The sequence below is a fragment of the Electrona antarctica genome (assembly GCF_951216825.1).
Source record: "Electrona antarctica genome assembly, chromosome: 2".
NCBI lineage: Eukaryota > Metazoa > Chordata > Actinopteri > Myctophiformes > Myctophidae > Electrona > Electrona antarctica.
Window position 1 is genome coordinate 33,097,186 of NC_136807.1, and position 20,016 is coordinate 33,117,201.

General features: G+C 39.4%; 2 protein-coding genes and 1 long non-coding RNA gene across 6 annotated transcripts in view; 2 read left to right on the forward strand and 1 right to left on the reverse strand.

The window, feature by feature from the left end:
- slc38a5a (solute carrier family 38 member 5a) lies at positions 1-13,516 on the forward strand. Its single transcript, XM_079489193.1, has 15 exons — positions 1-88; positions 863-947; positions 1,519-1,634; positions 3,454-3,527; positions 5,229-5,321; positions 5,866-5,947; positions 6,564-6,646; positions 7,010-7,068; positions 7,584-7,730; positions 7,991-8,070; positions 9,154-9,254; positions 9,944-10,068; positions 11,928-12,072; positions 12,193-12,296; positions 12,892-13,516. Exons 1-15 carry the CDS (start codon positions 45-47, stop codon positions 12,994-12,996), a joined length of 1,443 nt encoding a protein of 480 aa, XP_079345319.1. The 5' UTR covers positions 1-44; the 3' UTR covers positions 12,997-13,516.
- The window catches only part of LOC306912928, a 25,937-nt gene continuing 7,565 nt past the window's right edge, over positions 1,645-20,016 (reverse strand). For 2 of the 3 annotated variants that reach the window (XR_013788449.1, XR_013788450.1), the window contains exons 3-4: positions 9,930-10,085; positions 1,645-2,132 (exon numbers count right to left, since the gene is read on the reverse strand). This is a non-coding gene — a long non-coding RNA (uncharacterized lncRNA). Of the gene's footprint in view, positions 2,133-7,920; positions 8,053-9,929; positions 10,086-20,016 lie in introns of all 3 variants that reach the window. The other variant, XR_013788451.1, reaches the window with a different exon arrangement.
- wasa (WASP actin nucleation promoting factor a) overlaps positions 16,261-20,016 on the forward strand; it is a 16,410-nt gene continuing 12,654 nt past the window's right edge. The window contains exon 1 of one of the 2 annotated variants that reach the window (XM_079489071.1): positions 16,261-16,502. In XM_079489071.1, the coding sequence (XP_079345197.1) occupies positions 16,401-16,502 (102 nt within the window). In that variant the 5' untranslated portion in view covers positions 16,261-16,400. The remainder of the gene's footprint in view (positions 16,503-20,016) is intronic. The other variant, XM_079489072.1, reaches the window with a different exon arrangement.

Sequence of the window (20,016 nt, forward strand, 5' to 3'; positions counted from 1 at the left end):
TTCAATAAAAGTCTTCAAAATCATCCAGCTTTAAGAGACCAGCAATGGAGCTGCAGAAAATGAAAAACGGGCACAGCAAGGATGATGGGTACGTTTAGTTTAGTTTCCTTTATCAGGTTCCCTGTTAGATAAAGCATTGCAGTAGGAATTGTTAGGGTTCATGAACAACTTTACATACTTTTACTTTATTTGAGAGGGACAATATATATGAATGAACATGGCATTCAATGACAGTACAGTACGTTAGAAGTCATTGTTAATATACAGAGGAGTTTATCAAGAATGCTAATCTTAATCCTTATACCCTGATATAATAATAAAACAAGATACCACAGAAAGTAAGACAAAACAAGGTAAAATGGGAACAATGTGTAAATACTGTAAAACTAGAACACTCAAAGTCTGTTTTAAGAACAAACTAAAATACAGTGACACAGTACCACTTGTCTTAGATCATAACACGTAACATTACTACTACATTTCACTACTTGAAAAGTATATCCAGTTTATCCACCACCACCAGTGATGGGTACAATTCCTTTAAATACCTTTCCTTATAGTTTACTGATAACCAGACTTACTGAGCAGTAGTGACGGATAAGTAGATATTATCACAACACAAACCAAATAGATAAAATCATGAAACTGGCCAGGGAGGTTTGTCACCGGATATAAAGGTTATGTTTCTACAGCAGTCTTTGTGCCATATCTGTGTTTTAGTCTTGCGTAGCCAGACAACTATTCCACAATTTCCGAATGCTATATAGAAGCATTTGAAAATTGTGAGAGACAACAGTCTGGCAATGCAAGACTATATGTGTTTTGGTGTATTATACTAATTTTCTGTTCATTTTCTTTCCAGATTTGATGGGCTGGAACGCATGGCTGAGCGTGATGAATTTCTTCCGGGTAAAAGTGACGAGAAGAAAGAAATGCACTTCACAGATGTGAGTAATTTGGCACTTGTTTTGTTTTGTTGAATGGTTTTTGGTGCCATTATTATTCATCCACATCAGTAATGTGTCAGCAACACTGCCTGACTGATGCCATATGGTCCCCATTTAGGAGAGTCCTACCTAGACCACGGATTACTTTGTTCAATTAAAAAAAGACTAATAACTTTAATATGTATACATTTATAAATGTATATTTAATTAAACTATATTTTGATTAAACTTCAATATATGAAAAAAGATTTAATTTAAACCATACAATGAACAAGCCAACAAGTAAATATAAAATGAACTTTATTTTAACCACATCTCTATTCGGTAAAGTATCAGGCCATGACACAGTTGCCAAAAACCTTCACTTTTTCTTAGCTTTACACACTGATATGACATAATACAATACCAATGTTGTAAAAAAAAAGAAAAGAAAAGAAAGTCAACTGTTGACCGATAGCAGCCAAACCGATCCGTCAGGCCCTGTTTACAAATACATCTTTATGCCAGTTTCATATACATTGACGTGGATCATGAGATGAATGTATTGTTTTGAACTCTCTAACCTCTGCAGTTTGAGGGGAAGACGTCATTTGGCATGTCCATATTTAACCTCAGCAACGCCATAATGGGCAGTGGAATCCTGGGACTGGCGTATGCGATGTCCAATACCGGAATCATTCTGTTTTTGTGAGTATGCAAGCCAAACCTCCCATCCCACACAGGCCTATACTGTTAAGTGTATGTGTTTTGTGTTTTCTGCTGAGGTTTTGGAATCTACATGCTCACAATGTGTTGCATTGCAATGAGGTGTGAGCTTGTAGATCTGCTATTCTGGATTTGTTTTAAAAATGCCTTTACAATGACATGCCCAAAATAGGGACACCAGGTTGAAAGTGGTTAAACTGGCACAATAATCTTATAAATTAAAATGTTATTGAAATATCTATCCATCCATCCATCCATCCATCCATCCATCCATCCATCCGTCCATAAAAATAAAAAATAAGTCCGGTCCAGGTTCTCATCAACATGTCCTTTTGCAGCCAAACATGATGTTGATTCAGAACCGTTGCGCTGTATATATTCTGCATGGTGCATCAGCTCAGGAGAATGTCCAGACCATAACATGCTTTACCCTCTGCTCGCAAGTCCATCCATCAACTGAAACAACTGCTTGGTGTGTGTCTGAGAGAGAGAGAGAGAGAGAGAGAGAGAGAGAGAGAGAGAGAGAGAGAGAGAGAGAGAGTGTGTGAGTGTGAGTGTGTGTGTGTGTGTGTGTGTGTGTGTGTGTGTGAGTGAGTGAGTGAGTGAGTTGGCATCGTGACCAGGCATCCTGATCTATCAGCGCGTATATTAGCTCTCACATATGCTCTGAGGTTTAGTAGGAGTTAAATATAGCTCACCCATAGTGATCAGATCAAACACACACACACACACACACACACACACACACACACACACACACACACACACACACACACACACACACACACACACACACACACACACACACACACACACACACACACACACACACACACACACACACACACACACACACACACACACACACACACACACACACACACACAGGCCTGGATCAGCCCTGGCAGCAGGGGGTGGAGGGGGGAGGGAGGCAGGCTGGCTGGCAGGCAGATGCGTCATCAACTAATCTTCAGCACTTAATATCTCTGAGGTGAATTAACAGATTGATGTTGCCATCTTGAAGCCAGCTAAATAAACATGGAGGTTTAGCTCTCCTAAACCAATGGTTCTCAACTATGTTCAAGAAGATCCCAAAATTGGCATGCATTTAGCCCCATCTAAGAGAAAGAGAACATGTGTGTTGTCAAAACAAAACAAAATGATTAATATCTTGTCACAATTTATATAGATTCTTTTTGTTTTGTTTCGAAAATAGCCGATCTACAAGCTCACAATACTTCACATTGAGGTGTTTTGTGAGCTTGTTAGATAGTCTATTTTTACTTTGATGTTTTGATTTTGATGTTACCTTAATTTTACTGGAGACCACCGGGAATAACCTCAAGGACCACTGGTGGTCCCCGGACCTCACTTTGAGAACCACTGTCTTAAACCATTAAAACCGGGAAAGTGTCATATTAGATTTCAACTTTAACCATTATTTTATGCTTTGGCTATTCAAACTTAGCAGATATACGTCACTTAGCACGTCACTTGTAGATCTGCTATTTTCGAGAAATCGTGACATTTTTTGCAAATAAATACCGGTATATACATTTTTAAAGACAATCTTTGTAACTCAAATTGCTTCCTGGGGTCCCTGTAACAACATATTTTGAGTCCTTGACATGAAAAAGAACCACTGATATAGCAAAATAAGTTTTTCAGAAAACTGTTTTTGGTTTGATTGTGAAGACATTAAAGAATCGACCTCAAGTCTTAATGGGTTAAACAAATGTGAATGGCTGAACCATTGGTTTTGTCTTTGAGGTTCATTTCATGGTCTGATGATGTGTTGCAGAATTCTGTTGGTGTCCATTGCTATTCTGTCAGGCTATTCCATCCATCTGCTCCTGAAGAGTGCCGGAGTTGTCGGTGAGTCATCAATAAACTTCCAACACATAGAACTGATCAATAAACATCAACATATCGAAACCCTGTACTGTATCTCCATATTTCAGCTTTGTATGTTTTTTTTAATGAATTCCACTAACACTGAGCACGATAACTACGGTATGACTATAATGAAGTTAGCGTCCATAACACCAGGCACGTGCAGAGAATGTTAGAGAGGCCCTTCTGTTCCCAGAAGGGTGCTTTTAGCAGAAAATAGTGGATCTACAATACAAGCTCGAGCTTGTAGATCAGCTATTTTCACGGCGAAACCCTGCACTCATTAGCTACTGTCTGAAGATGTGGCGTACAACATGGATTTTGAAACAAATTGTTTCAACGATAAATGCTGCGTTCAAGTTCAGAAGAGTTCAGAAACAGGCAATTTACTGAATGCTGCCTTCGGGTATGTATGGAAAGGGGGGGTATTTGCATTTCTTTCACCATAGAACATGGTCTGGAGAGGGCAGGTTTTTACAGATGGTAAAAGGTCAGAGGCTCAAGCCCCCTTTGATGTCTATGTGTACATGTGTGCCTGCATAACACACTGAAGAACAAGAAAGTTATGTTTTCAAACACACACTGCGCAGTCCAGCGGTGTCAGAGCCCACATGGAGTGAGAAAGGGGGAGAGAGAGAGAGATCTCTGCCTCCGTGGTGCTGAAAGACAGGATACAACTATGGATAATCTGATTCATTAATAATTATAAGGAGGTGAGCCTACCTGCGGTAATGCCAGCTAGCCTAAGCTATTCATAATCATCTCCTCATCTCTGTTAATAACGAAATCGTTCAAAATCGTGCTGAAAAGGATCCACTATATATGGTGTAGGAGTATCATTAGGGCCCGAGCACTGCACAGTAGTGCGAAGCCCTATTTAAATCGCAATGATTATTATTATTATTATTAGGGCCCGAGCACTGCACAGTAGTGTGAAGCCCTATTGAAATCGCAGTGATTCATTCTTTTATGCGAAATGAATCGCGTTTTTGAGTTGCTAAACGTACTCGGAAAGTTGCAAAACTTTGCACACACATGACAAGTGGCGAAAGATTACGTATTTTAATCATCCCAAAAAGGGGCATAGCTTAATGGCTCAATAGCGCCCCCCTACAAAAGTTTGTGCTTGAAGCCCCACAATACGGTTTCACCTACATTTATGCAAATTGACCTAAAATTGACCTAAACCAAACAGGAAGTCATCCATTTTGAATTTATTGTGGCGTTTTGGCATCATTTATGCCATTTCCACAGGTCATACTTTAACGAACTCCTCCTAGCAGGATCCAAATAAAACGTGCTGTAGATTGGCTATTTGTGCTATTTCTAACAAAATGTTGAAAAAGTTGTTAAGTGAAAGTGGTTAAGTCTGTGGGTTTTATAAATATTTAACCAATGAAAAGTATTAACAAGAGATTGTGACTAAATAACAACTACATTGGATCCATTGGAAAATAGGATGTTTTTCCATTTCTTTAAAACGTTTTGGACTTACAAGGTTTCCACCGACAGGGATGGTATAGAACAAAGAACATGTAAAGTTGTAAACTAGCTTAATGTAACAAGATAGCTTATAACTATTTCTGGTCCACCTATTTTAGTCATGCAAAAATAAAACAAAACTAGTCAACAACCAGTAGTCAAGAATGTCCGCCACATAATGTGAATCTGTGTGATTTGTAGGCATTCGGGCCTATGAGCAGCTTGGAAACCGGGCCTTTGGACACCCGGGCAAAGTTGTGGCTGCCTGCATCATAACAGTACACAACATCGGAGGTACTGGTACCGTGCAATTTGACAGTGGTGGAAAGTAACTAAGTACATTTACAGTACATGTCCTTAAGTACAACTTTGAGTTATTTGTACTTTACTTGAGTATTTCTAATTACCAGTACTTTTACTTCTGCGCCACTAGGCCTACATCATATATTTTACTTTTACTTCATGCTTTTTTTTTTTTTAGTTACTAGTTAGTTACTGTAGATTTTGATTATTATTACAAAACATACATTAAGCAGTTCAACCCTATGCACGTTTCAGCCATAGCGACACATTATGAGCTTGTAGATCAGCTATTTTCAAAAAATGTGTATACATATGAAAACGTATGCACAATGAGTACTTGTACTTTTGGTACTTTAAGGATATTTTTATGCCAATACCTTTGTACTTTTACTCAAGTGCATTTTGAATTCCGGACTTTTACTTGTAACAGAGTATTTCTATATTGCAGTATTGATACTTTTACTTAAGTATAACATTTGAGTACTTTTTCCACCACATTTGTGAAAACGCTTGTGTTTTTTCCCCTTTCTTCCAGCGATGTCCAGCTACCTCTTCATCGTTAAGTCTGAGCTTCCGCTGGTCATCCAGGCTTTCCTTGGTCAAACTGAGAACACAGGGTGAGAGCTCACATTCAGCACCGATTCATGTACACCGCATCTTATCTTACATAGGGAAAGCGGTGGAAGTGGGGTTATCACGCTACCGTTATCACTGCCCCCACTTTCCACTTTGCATTGCTATGTTTGCTCACATTACATCTCTAATTATCACACGTCAGTACTGTAGCCACCAGCTCCATAACGCACTTCAGCGTTGCGTCTTCGCTATTGAGCGCTATTGACATTGCTCCCTACGATTGCTATTTGCTGCCATATGTATTGTCTTTGCCCCATTATGCGCGTGCAGCCAAACACAATGCAAACCTTTCCATGTCAAGGACCCCCAAATAACCGTAGCCTCTGGTTGTGGCCCACCTATTGCAAAATGGTTTTAAGAATAAGAATTTAATAAGAAAAATAGCGACAAATCGACAAGTTCACTACGCATCGCCATACTATTTTGATTTTCTTTTTCTTTTCCCCCTCCTGCCAACCACCCCCCACCCCCACCCCCCCACACTCCCTGGTGGCCCCCCACACCATTCACCATGACATGTGGCGTTCTGACCGTTTGTCCATCTGTCTGTCTGTTTGTCTGTGTGTCTGTCCATCTGTCTGTCCGTGTGTCTCTTAGAGAGTGGTTCATGAATGGGAACTATTTGATCATGATTTGTAGCACTACCATCATCCTGCCACTGGCTACCATGAAGCAGCTTGGTATGTCCTCCCATCAACACCTCCATGCGTTACCGTCTATCATCACCATCATCATCTACACTCATTGTTTTGAATGATTAGGCCTGTCACAATTATTACATAATCACAATTATTTGAGATGATCGAAATTATTTTTGCATAATCGTTTCCATGTTGAAAAATGTCCATACATTTTCAAAAATAGCAGATCTATCTCCGCTATTTTGTAAAGAAATTTGAAAGAAAAGAAATTATTAAAAAAAATGTGCCAGTGATTTCTTTGTATACTTAAGCTATTTTTCATATCTGCCTTGTGCAATTTGTGATTACGATGCCTAAAAGGCAAAAAAGAAATGTGATCATGATGAATGGCTGACGTTGCAGGTTACCTGGGCTACACCAGCGGCTTCTCTCTCTCCTGCATGGTGTTCTTCCTCATCTCGGTGAGTCTACACTACAGCCATGTTAAACAAATTAGAAAGATTTAGCAGTGGTGGAAAAAGTACTCAAATGTTTTACTTTAAAGTATCAATTCAATACTGCAATATAGAAATACTCCCCTAGTAAGTAAAAGTCTGGAATTGAAAATGTACTTGTAATGTAAAAGTAAAAGTACTAAGTAGTAAATATTTTCAAATTGCCAAAATGTACTGTACTGTAGGTCTGAAGGAAGTATGTTTCATAATAATAAAAATCTACAAAGTAACTACTAAATAAAGTTTTCGAATGTAGTACAATATTTGCCTCTGAGATGTAGAGGAGTAGAAGTAAAAGTATTGGAAATTGGAAATACTCAAGTAAACTACAAATACCTCAAAATTGTACATAAGTACAGTACTTAAGTAAATGTTCTTAGTTACTTTACACCACTGAGATTTAGTTAGATTTCTTGAAAGCGTTCATTAATGAATGACAGTGAAGGTGTTTAACCGGAGTGTGTCTGACTGTGTCCCACCAGGTGATCTATAAGAAGTTCAACATCCCATGTCCACTGGGCGAGACTCTTACCAATACAACCTCCTGGATGGACCTCCCTCAGGTCAACGGGACGGACACAATGATTGATGACTCCTGCGAGGCCAAGATGTTCACCATGAACTCACAGGTTATCATCAGTATAGTTCAAACTTTTCCCATGTCAAGGACCCCCAAATTAACATGTGTTCAGCAGCGTCCTGGACCCTCGTTTGAAAATATTTTGTGCCAGGGACTCCCATTATAGCCTACATGATTTGTGTTGTGAGCTTGTAGATTTTTATTTCCAGGGAAATAATACATTTTGCCTTTAGGCCTACCTGTCGGACTTGAAATGCTGCTTCTCAGTTTACTGTTCCTCATGTACTTTGTTTGTTTTTGTCTTTCCAGACAGCGTACACCGTCCCCATCCTGGCCTTTGCCTTCGTCTGTCATCCTGAGGTCCTCCCTATCTACACAGAACTCAGAGAGTGAGTCACACCACACACAGCAGTGTTTCCCAAACATGCGTCGTGACGTGAACCCGTTTTCATGAGTCGCGAGTAAATGTCCAGATATTTCTTTTACTTTTGCTACACTTTTTATTTTGTTTGTTTAGTTTCAAATTTTGTTGATTTTTCATTATTTCGTAAATGCCAAGTTGAGGCCAAGTTGTGTGTCGGGTCTCAAGCTGTAAAACATTTAGGACCCCTGTTTTAGAGCTCCCCAACAAGGAAACAAATCTGTCTCAAGTGTGCCCTCTGCTGTACATTCACAATAACACTGTTAAGAATCTAGCCTATATCATGATACAGGGGTTCCGATTCAATGTATTGCAACAATCTAATTTGGGGAAAACTGTCATAGTATAAAGAGCACACAACCATGCAATCACAACAAGGGGAACTGCAGTTATTCAGCATAGTCTAATATTTCTTGTGCAATCTGAGCAAAGGGATTAACGTTTGCCTATATCAGCAAAAGAAAAAAGTAAACAATAGCGTTTCTGAGAACCAATACAGTATTGCAAAACATTATCGCGATGTGTATCCACATTTTGTTACACCCCTAAGAGGAAAGGCTGCAGGTTTTCCTGTAAACCAGTGGTTTTCAACAAGTGGTCCGGGGACCACCAGTGGTCCTTGAGGGGGTTCCAGATAAATGATGAAGAGTTGGTAACCAAATGAAGCCTTATAGATCTTTAACTCTCGAGACCGTAAAATGAAACAAAATGGACCCATAAGGGTTAAATTATTGTTAAGCATCTGCATTACTTAATTTACAAGAAGTCTACACAATTATGGAATCTAGAAGAATTTGTTATTTTGATCAACGTTTTCCTGTTATCCCTCCTATGGCACCAAGTTACAACATCAATACATCATGGAATTGTGGACAAAATCTTATCCAATGATATAAAAATATTCTAAGTTTTGGTTCTGAGAGGCTAAATCTCATCAAATGGTGGTCCGTGGCTCAAATGCCGAATAAACATTGGGCCTTTATATGAAAAGGGTTGAAAGCCACTGCTGTAAACTAATCCATGCAGTTCCTGTGATCACCTCTCACTGCAGTGCTACCAAGAAACGCATGCAGACCGTCGCTAACGTCTCCATCCTGGCCATGTTCGTCATGTACCTGCTAACTGCTCTCTTTGGCTACCTCACCTTCTACAGTAAGTCGCTACATGCCTCCTCAGGCCTTATTTATAATGATTCATATAAAAATAGCTTATATTACAAGCTCACAACGCAACACGGTGCGACTCGTTGTGAGCTTGTACGACTTGTACGTCGCCTATTTTCGGTGTGCGATGACACTGGCGTGCAAGTAATATTCCGGCCAGAGTCCGGCACTTGACAATCATATGGATTGAACGTCATGTGTTGTGTCATTGTGAGTGAAAAGCCAGGGGTTGTGCGTTTCTCTGCAGTGTTGACTACCTTTGTCGCTGATGAAAATTCAATAAAAATTTAATAAAAACGAAGCTATGATGACTATTAGGACTAAATATATTGGCATCTTTGTTAACAAATGAAAACTTAAAATGTTATAGGGAGGGACTAGTGGAGAAGAGATCCAGAACTAAAAAACAAGTCATTGGTTGCGCTCTGAAAATAGCAGTTATACAAGCTCAGCGTGGTGTGAGCTTGTAGATCGGCTATTTTTAGCATACAACCAAGTGTAAAATCAGCTATCAGCCATCAAGGCCGGCACCAACATGCATTTTAGTAGACAAAATTAACTGTAGATTTAGTCGACTAAAATTTGACTGACTAAAACTAAAACTTTTCAGATGACTAATATATGCCATTTTAATCAAAAGTCAAGTAAATTTTTTTAATCAAACCTTGCTGTGTGCAGCTGAAGTGGAGTCGGAGCTGTTGGCGACCTACAGCAAAGTGGACCCATTGGACACGCTGATCCTCTGCGTGCGCCTGGCCGTGCTGGTGGCCGTCACTCTGACCGTCCCTGTGGTGCTCTTCCCGGTGAGACACACCTACACCTAACGACACACACACGTCAGGCACACACAGCATTAAGACCTGGAACGCATCTGTGTCACTTCAGCGTTTAACCACATTAACCATTATTTTATACTTTAGCTGTTGAAAAATAGCAGATCTACAAGCACCGAGTGCCACGCTACGAGCTTGTAGATGTGCTATTTTTGAAAAATCGTGAAAATGTGTGCAAATCTTTTATTCAAAATATTTATTCAAATATTTATTCTTTCCCAGCGAACATTTTTAACTCAAATCTTTGATTCATACTGTCATTTGACGAGGTATGCTACAAAATAGGGCTTAAGTGATGATTACATCCACCAACATCGTAAGCAGACATCCAACAACATAAATTATGTAATAAAAGTGCATTGTTTTTGTCCAGAGACCTTCATCACATGATCTTCATAAGATGATTATATGAACCTGTCCATCTTTAGCTGCTTGGTCTTCTCCTATGCACCTGTCCATCTTTAGCTGCCCAAGAGTTTGGCTTGTTTAAATTATGTCAAGGCCCGCTTCTATAAAAGCAGCAATAATAATAGATCGAACGAAGGATTTGAAGATAGATTTCATAATACCCCAAAATACTAGGCTAATGTATGAATTATTGACAAAGACTAAAACTAGGTTTATTTGTAAACACACAATACAGTTTCAGTATGTTATCTTCTCTTCTTCTTTTTTGTAAACACTTTTTTTATTATAGTTAACTGAAATGTTATTTCTTATATATTGTGCAGGTTGGTTATGTACAATGACAACCAGTCCTAGACAGAATGACCCTAAGATTCCACTGGGATCGCTTTGAATAGGCTCCTACGTCCTACCCACTATGCTCATGCCCTAGTATGACCCTACTCTATTGTGAGTCGACTCCAACTCGACTTTGTGGAATTCAGTTAAATTCAAACCACGAAGTGCAGGCAAAGTCAGAGTGATAGAACCATGAATGGGGGTGACAGGGAGAAGGGCCTTCACTCATCAAAGAACCGTCATTGAATACACCTAATGTCTAAACCCCTCTCTCTCACACACACACACACACACACACACACACACACACACACACACACACACACACACACACACACACACACACACACACACACACACACACACACACACACACACACACACACACACACACACACACACACACACACACAGAGAGAGAGTGAGTTACAACTTGTTAATCAGTTCAGAGTCAGCTGATTCCTTTTGGATACGTTGTTCCTGGACTGACGTCACTGTGTGTCCCTGTCTGACATTGACGTTGAGACGGTGGTCATAGCTGAATGCAAGTGTACAATGCAAGTAGTTAGCGGCAGTCATACAACCGCAATGCCGTATACTGGTTTCACTACCTTATTTTACAGTACATACAAGGTTTCTTTCTTTGTTTATGTGGCGCTTGGGTCAACGATACACAGCCCTGCATTAATGATTTAATGCGTACGCATCTGTGTCATCTGTGTCTTTTAACCACTTTAACCATTATTTTAAAATCTGTTGAAAAATAGCAGATCTACAAGCTCATAGCACGGCACAGAGTGCCTCGCTATGAGCTTGTAGATCGTGAAAATGTGTGCAAATCTCTGAATATATATTCTTTCACAGCAAACGTTTTCACAGCAAAGTATTGGCTTCTGAGGGTCCCTAGAGCACATTTTTTTAGATGGTGGTTGGCGGCTAAATACATATATTTCAAAAAGTTCGAGAACCACTGAACCACATTCTTTGACAAGACACATAACACAAGTGTTAATGGGTCAAGACAACATTTGCCTTCCATCGCTATGGGGATGTCATAATTATTGTCTCTCTCTGTCTTCCCTCAGATCCGTCGGGCGCTGCTTCAGATCCTGTTCCCAGATAAGCCCTTCCACTGGGGCAGGCACATCATCATCGCCATCTGCCTGCTCTGCATTGTCAACGTGCTCGTCATCTTCGTGCCCTCCATACGAGACATCTTTGGCATCATAGGTAAAGGCACAGAATGGGATACCCTCTCCGTTCTCTTTGCGTATACCAAAATGTCTGCAGTAATTATTTACCATGTTCAGTCTTGTTCACTTTTCTGTTCTCCATCCGTTGGACGTTCAGGAGCCACTTCTGCCCCGAGCCTTATCTTCATTCTCCCTGGAGTCTTCTACATCAGGATTGTTCCAGAAGAGCAGGAGCCTTTGTTTTCTCGACCCAAAATCCAGGTAATTTGCTCATTGCATACATTTTACAATTTAATTTTAGCTATAGTGACACACCCCACACCCTACATGTGAAGTGGGAAAGGAAATCAACATCACATGAGTGTGTTGGAACTGAAGGTGCTTCTGTCAAAGATTGGGCTCATTTTTCTGGCTCGGGAGCTTGAAAAATAAATCTTTCTTCTCACTCACTTTTTTTCATGTTGCAGGTCCCTGCACTATGATACTTAAACACAGTTTTGCACCAGGACATAAAAATACATGACTTGTATATGATCCGTCGCACAACCTCAATGGTGATACCTGCGTTGTTTCACTTGTTTGTGCCTCCAAGATAATAGCGTATGGATGTTTCTATGACATTATCAATATTATGGGAGCCATAGCCATATCTGGGTAATCCAATAATATGATTTAGAAATCGTCCATTCTGCATAATGAGTACCGTTATGTTTAGTACTACTGTAAGTATATACACTAGTACTTTTGAATGCAGGAATTGACTTGTAACAGACTATAGTATTTTGACATGTGGTATTGCTACTTTTCGGAGTACTTCCTCCACCACTGCTTAAATGCGTTCTGTTCTCGTCAACAGGCTGCCGTCTTTGCTGGACTGGGGGTTATATTCATGGTGATGAGTCTGTCCTTCATCATCATCGACTGGTCGACCGGGGAGTCTCGAAGTGGAGGCGGTCACTAGCCATAACCGTTGAGACTGAAGTGACACATGAACAGCATGCCAAATCAAAAGCCCTGGCTCTCAGTCATTAAATTACCCCCGGCCCGGCCCGACCTGCCCTGTACTCAACCAAAGCCAAAGAACGGAGGGACGATGTGATGATCCTTCCCCAACAAGAACATTTTGAGTTTTTACCTTCAGTGGGAGGCTGAGTGTAGGTCAGAGAGCACACCAGTCCAAGAGAACACAAAGCAAATTGTGTTCCATTAACAAATACTGCGGGCTCACATTACGAATAGAAATAAGCAAGATAGGGGCCTAATGAACGATGAGAGGAAATGGTCAGAAATGGAGACTTTGAAATGACAGGAAGGAACTCGATGGAAATTTGCGGAGAGACGGTGGTGCTTTCCATTGAATAGCTCCATCACTGCCAGAGTCATTCCTATCCATGTTAAAGTCATGCTGTGTAACTTTTTCCAATTAAACAAATTAATGTATTTATTTATTCACTTTTTAAGTTAATACGTACCATTTCTGACAATGTAAATGGTAAATGGTAAATGGTGCATTTATATAGCGCCTTTATCCAAGGCGCTTTACATAGATTGTGCATTACATTCACCCATTCATACACCGATTGCGGCGGAAGCCATGCAAGGTACCAACCAGCACATCGGGAGCAATTTGGGGTTCAGTGTCTTGCCCAAGGACACTTCGACATGTAGACAGGAGGAGCCGGGATTCGAACCGCCGACCCATGGATCATTGGACGACCTGCTCTACCTCCTGAGCCACAGTCGCCCCCACAATGTTGTTCCTTTCCAATATCCTCAGCATTCGCTTTAGTGTGGTACTTCAGTTGGTTTTGTTTTGAACTGAATTCTGGAATCAAAGTTCTATCAGACCATAGACAGATCCTGACACCAGAGTTACCATTATGTACTGTATATAGGTGTTGCCAAAAATGTATGTTACACAGTATGACTTCAACCACTTCAAACCTATACTACTAAGATACTAGTTGACCCGAGTCCCCCAGGGGTCTATACTGCCGCCAGTTTTCGTTCTAAATAAACATCTTTGGTTTGGGTAAATGCGCATCGCATCGCATTGCAATGCGTTGTGAGCTTGTAGATTGGATATTTTCACCGAATGTTCACCGCAGAGTAGGGACAATACGGTTCATGTGGTTAAAGCCCCTGGGCCCATCCAGTCCACACACAGGCTGATTAGTAGACCTCTTCTCAGCTCTCCCTAGTAACGGTGCTCGATGGAGGAGGTGGATATATAAAGCAATGCATTTTCTATGCTGCAGTCATCATGGCATTCATTTCTCCAAAAATAATGCTTTACTGTATGCCACTTACGTCATCGTTATGTGTAGCAGTGCAAGTAAATGTTTTTGGAAAGTTACTGTAAATGTTTCAGTTTCAACTTGAGAGGTTAGAGCAGCGGTTCCCAAACGTTTTGCCTCAAGACCCAAAAGAGAAGTTTCCCCAGAACCCAAACTATAGGGAAAATAGCCGATCTACTAGATCGGCTATTTTCAGTACTCATTTTTTTTTATTTCTCTAATTTAAGAAATTTTAGATTTTTTGTACTTTTGTACTCATGAAATTGTTTTGAAAAATGTGAATTTGTTTTTAATTCATGGAAAAACTGTGAACAAAATGTGTTTTGTTTTTTACGTTTTGAAATGAGAATTATTAAAAACAAAATGTAGGAAACCCAAAAGAAGATATTTACTCCGCGACGCACAAATCCACGTTTATTATTTTATTTTTTATACTGTTCAGACTTGATAAAAACCAATTTGATTCCAAATCTAGAAAAGCTAAAAAACTGATTTGGGCTGGCAGCGTGAACATAGCATTAAATGTTAGTCAATCATGGTCTGTACATGCCCACACAATCATGGTCTGTACATGCCCACACAATCATGGTCTGTACATGCCCACACAATCATGGTCTGTACATGCCCACACAGTCCCGAGAAGCGGTCTAATCACCACCTCCCTGTAATTCCACTTTTAAATCGATCTGATATTGTGGCACCTTCCAAAAATGTCCCATAATTCTGGGAATTTGCTCTCTGTTGTACTAAATAAGAGTACATTTCACTCAGTCCATCCTTTTTTACTTTGTGATAGTCTCATGAAATTGACTTACTGTTACTCTGGGCTGTGATTCTGTGTAATTACCACACTAGACATGCCGAATCCAGACTACCAAAGAATTACGTATTTTTTAAGGGGAGGCTTTTATTGTGTTGAATATGTTATTCTTCTTTTTTTTATCATTCTACACTTTGATACACTTTGATAACAAAAATTGTGAAGTTCGTTATTTGAGCGTGACATACTATGAATCACGTTTATCGCCATTTAGCTGATGACACTCTAATAAACTCAAACTCGTAATACTTGAAAGCGCAGACCAGACCTGTGGTGCAGTATGTATGTAATTCTGAAACCGTTTCAGAATACTCTTGAGGACTATTGTGTAAATATCTGTTAAAAGAACCAAAGAATGAGGAATGAGGTAGATCGGAAAATCGGATTTGGGTAGCGTGAAATATGCGCTCTACAATTTAATTATGCCATCTATATACCAGTGGTTCTCAAACATTTTCAAGGACCCTCGCATTTAGAACAAATACATTTGTTTTAAATGCGAGGGTCCTTGCAGTATATATGGCCACAGATCCAGGAACACCCATAAGAGATGTCTCTACATTTGTCAAGAATTTTTTCTAAAATAGCTCGGAAAGAAAATAAATATGTAAACTGTGCTTCATTTAGCTGGGGAGTGGGACCCCTTTGATTGGAACCCCCTCAAGGACCCCACTTTGAGAACCACTGTTATATAGAATGAAGGCCATATCTGAATAAAATGTCCTTAAAATATATGACTTAAAATATATTTAGGATTTGTCCTGTACATTTGTAAATTAATTTCAGTATTGTGACCCGTCAATAAAGATCAGTGTTTGTCATTTGTACCAAATGCTTTTTTGTTGTGTTTTTTTTTATTGCATTTCATCTGTATATTGTGTACCGAAAGGGGAAGCAATGGAAAGAATACACCCCTAACCTCTTATCATTCCTCTGCAGACATTTCTCAGCACAAAGTGAAGCCAAAAAGAGGAAGAACAACAACAACTGACAGCCAATTATAAAAGCAGCTGAACTAGAAACTGGAAGTATCACTTCAGCCCCCGAGAGAAAAGAAGAGAAGAAAAGTAGGGTGTTGAATAATGCGGTTGTGTCCATTTCCTGCTTCCTGCCGTTGTGTGCAACACAGGCTGAGCACTGAAGACGAACGACACCCAGAAGAGAGGACAGATGCTCTCACGGATGTCCGCTCCCCGAGCCCTCTTTCAAGACTACTGCTGAGCTGAGGGACAACGTTTTAAGAGAATTATGAACCGGCGAGCCAAAGCTAAGGGTGACAGCGTCTCCAGTGCCCTGCTGAGCTCACAGGAGAACGACACGGTGCTGGACCTAATAGGCAGAAGGTGTGCTGTAAGTTCTGGAGAGTGGGAGGAGAGGATGTAACATGAGCTATACTGTACTGCAGGATGCTGTATACTGATCCGTCCTTGATGTTGTCTGCAGACTAATACGTATCTAAATCAGTGGTTCTCAAACGTTTTAATCTCTGAGTTTCAGACCTGTAACGGTCCATTTGGAACCTCCTCAAGGAACCAAAAGGGCCCATGGACTACCTTTGAGAACCACTGGTCTAATTTGTGAAAATTACTTTTCTGATTAGTCAATTAGTCAATTAATCAAGCAGTGTGTTTTTACATATGTGTTTTGTCATATTTGAAATATCAATTAATAGACACAAAAACAATTCTATTCATTTATTTTTTACATTATAAACCAAATTGTTTAGCAATTCACTATTTTATAACCTTTATAACCTATCTTATATTTTGTCTATTAATCGAACTGTTGTACACGCAATGACCATGCAACATAAGTTATCCAAGTTGTTACAGGTAGGTTATAACTTGTATGTAGAGTATACACTGTATACAGTATTTGAATATTTTCACCTGCCTCAAATCTTTGCTCTTCCGGTTGGTGGTGAAACTAATCTCTACAATTCCCATGAGTAGGCCGAAAGGTGAGAGTGAGCTTATTGCACCTTCCTTCTGTACTACATATTGTAGTTTTTATCCTCAATTACATGCACACTCCAGTTGCAGTGAAATACTGGGTTGTATTATTAATATTAGTAGTAGTAGTATAGTAGTAGTATGCTTTGGACATGTCATAGTACTGCAATACCTTTGCTGCATATAAAAGTATATGTTTATTCTTGGGTGGCTGGGTGCTAATATTAGGTCATCAAAATAGCAGGCAGGCAGCTCTGGCAGGAAACAGTGGTTAAACAATTCTTCCTCTGGTGAGAATTAGCCTGTCGTTGAGCACACACATTTCAGCAGAACTTGCCTTCCTGTTTACTGCCTTGACGTTGTTGAGTTTAAGGCAAACACATACCTTAGTTTAGTGTAGTTTAGTTTATTAGCACAAAGCACAAAGCATAAAAAAACAAAACAAAGGTAAAATCAAATGGGATAAAATAAGTTTGTATGAAAATAAATAAATAAAAATCAAAGGCCAAAAAAACCCAGAGGCCTTCCTAAAAGCGAGGGGGAAGCTGCCAAGTGAGCTACTAATTATAATAAAATTAAAACATATAATATACCTTAATTCTGTTGTAGAAAACCTGGCAAAAGAGCTAATCATTATGCATGTTTTAACACCCTATAGTGAAGAATGTGCTTAGGGCACTGGTTTGGGTTGTGAATTGTCACTTAAATCCTTAAAACATAATGATAGTGCTGTAAGATTCCCTAGATACTAGTTTGAGATTATTCTCTAGCTGGAGGAATGACTGACTATATTAAAGGACAACTTTAGTTTTTTTCAACCAAGCTTCATGTTTTAGGTTGTTATTAGAGAAAGTAAAAGATGAGTGTTCATTTTTTTTCTTGCTGCTTTCTTTTGTTTTAGGGATTTTAGCTATTTTTTACAGGGGGGTGGGGGCATTCGAACATGGGGCTAAATAGGTATTTGTTTTACACAATTTAATAGCGATTTTTTTTATTTATTATTTACTATAGTCCTACTAGACCCCAGGAAATGACATCTGGACACAAAAGATCACAGGATCTACTGAATGTGAAGGAGGTGACAAACTGACATGTTGAGCCATACAACACAGTATGGCATCCCCCTAGTACCCTTCACATTTAGTAGATCCTGTGATCTTTTGTGGCCAGATGTAATTTCCTGGGGTCTAGTAGGACTATAGTAAATAATTTAAAAAAAACAAATCGTTATAACATTGTGTAAAATCTATTTTGCCTTTTTTTGCTATTTTGAAAAACATTTTTGAATAGTTAAAATAGCCAATCTACAAGCTCACAACGTGTCGAAGTATATCGGCTGGAATTGTTCAAAAAATAGTCAAAATAGTAAAAAAAAAAAAGTCTAATGCCTATGTCTACAGTATATGCTCAGACACTATGATGTAACATTTTCCATTCATTGTCAATGGGAATTTAATGTTTGTGTAGGACAAAGTTTGTGAACATATACTAAAAGCTGGATATAGGAAAGGCTAGTGCCCCTCAAAAACTAGTGTCAACTGTAAACACAAACATTGTTTTGCTACCATTTCCTATGACTAGTTTTGAGTGTTTGTGCATCAATGTTCTTTTCTTTTCTTTAACCTTTATTTATTCAGGGAAGTCAGTTGAGAGCAAGCTCTCTTTTTCAATAACACCCTGATTACAGTACACATAACATACAATATAAACACAAATACATTACAGGATAAGAAACAGTTTAGAGTGAACAAGTACATCTGGATCTCAAATGGATCCTTGTGAAGTGAAATCAAGTTGTTCAGTTTTAAGATTGATTGTAGACAGTTCCACATGTGAGGTGCATAGTAATGAAAGGCTGTTTTACCCAATTCGGAATTGGGGATTTCTAACATAAGGTAGTTTTGGGAGCGGGTGTGATGTTGGCCAGTTTTGGGCTGCTAAGATATGTAGGCTTTGTAGATAAAAACAGTGCAGTGTTGTTCTCGTCTCTTAGCCAATGAAGGCCAACCAACCTTTTCATACAACCTACAGTGATGGGTGAGGAACCCATCTCCAGTTATAAACCGGAGGACAGAGTGGTAGATTGTGTCGCGTGGGGTTAGTGATGACGGAGCTGCATGCATATAAATAATATCACCATAAAATTGTGCTTTGAATCAGCTACTTCCTATTTTTTGAATTGAAGCAAGCTTTGTTTCGATAGAGTGCTAGTTTTGGTTTCAGTTTAGTGATGAGTTGTGAAATGTGGGTCTAACCAGATGCCCAAATATTTATAGATTGAGACTCTTTCAATAGGAGTCCTTCACTAGTTGTTATGTTAAGGTTTGTTTGAGTGGAATTTGGTTTTCTAGAGAAGACATTAAGACAATGAATTTTGTTTTTCCAGGGTTTAAAAGCAGTTTGAGATTGGTGAGGCCCTGTTGAATTTTGTGAAAATCTGTTTGTAGGTTTTGAAAAGCTAGATCAACTGAGGGGGCGACTGAATAGATGACGGTGTTGTCCACGTAAAGATGTACTGCACTATTTGTAACTCCACTGCTAAAATCATTTATAAAAAGTGTGAATAGAATCGGGGCTAGGATCGAACCTTGAGGGACCCCCTTGCTGATATTTAAAAACTCTGAAGTGTAGCCGTCCGCTATAACCGCTTGCGATCTTTTAGAAAGATAGCTTTTAAACCAGTTGCAAGACTTCTGATCAAAGCCAATAGCCTTCAACCTTTTTAAAAGTAGATCATGGTCTACACTATCAAATGCCTTAGAAAGGTCAATAAATAATGCAACACAGTCCTGTTTTTTGTCAAGGGACCTCAAAAACTACTCTAGTAAGTATTGGAGAGTCTGGATTGGTCCGATGAGCTTAAAAGCACACTTGTCGAGGAAGCTTGGCTTGGCTTCAAAACCAAATATACA

Coding starts and splice junctions, on each gene's coding strand:
- slc38a5a (XM_079489193.1), top strand. CDS start 45: ATGGAGCTGCAGAAAATGAAAAACGGGCACAGCAAGGATGATGG. Junction 5,948..6,563: donor GGTCAAACTGAGAACACAGG/GTGAGAGCTCAC, acceptor TGTGTCTCTTAG/AGAGTGGTTCATGAATGGGA. Junction 7,731..7,990: donor TGTTCACCATGAACTCACAG/GTTATCATCAGT, acceptor TTGTCTTTCCAG/ACAGCGTACACCGTCCCCAT.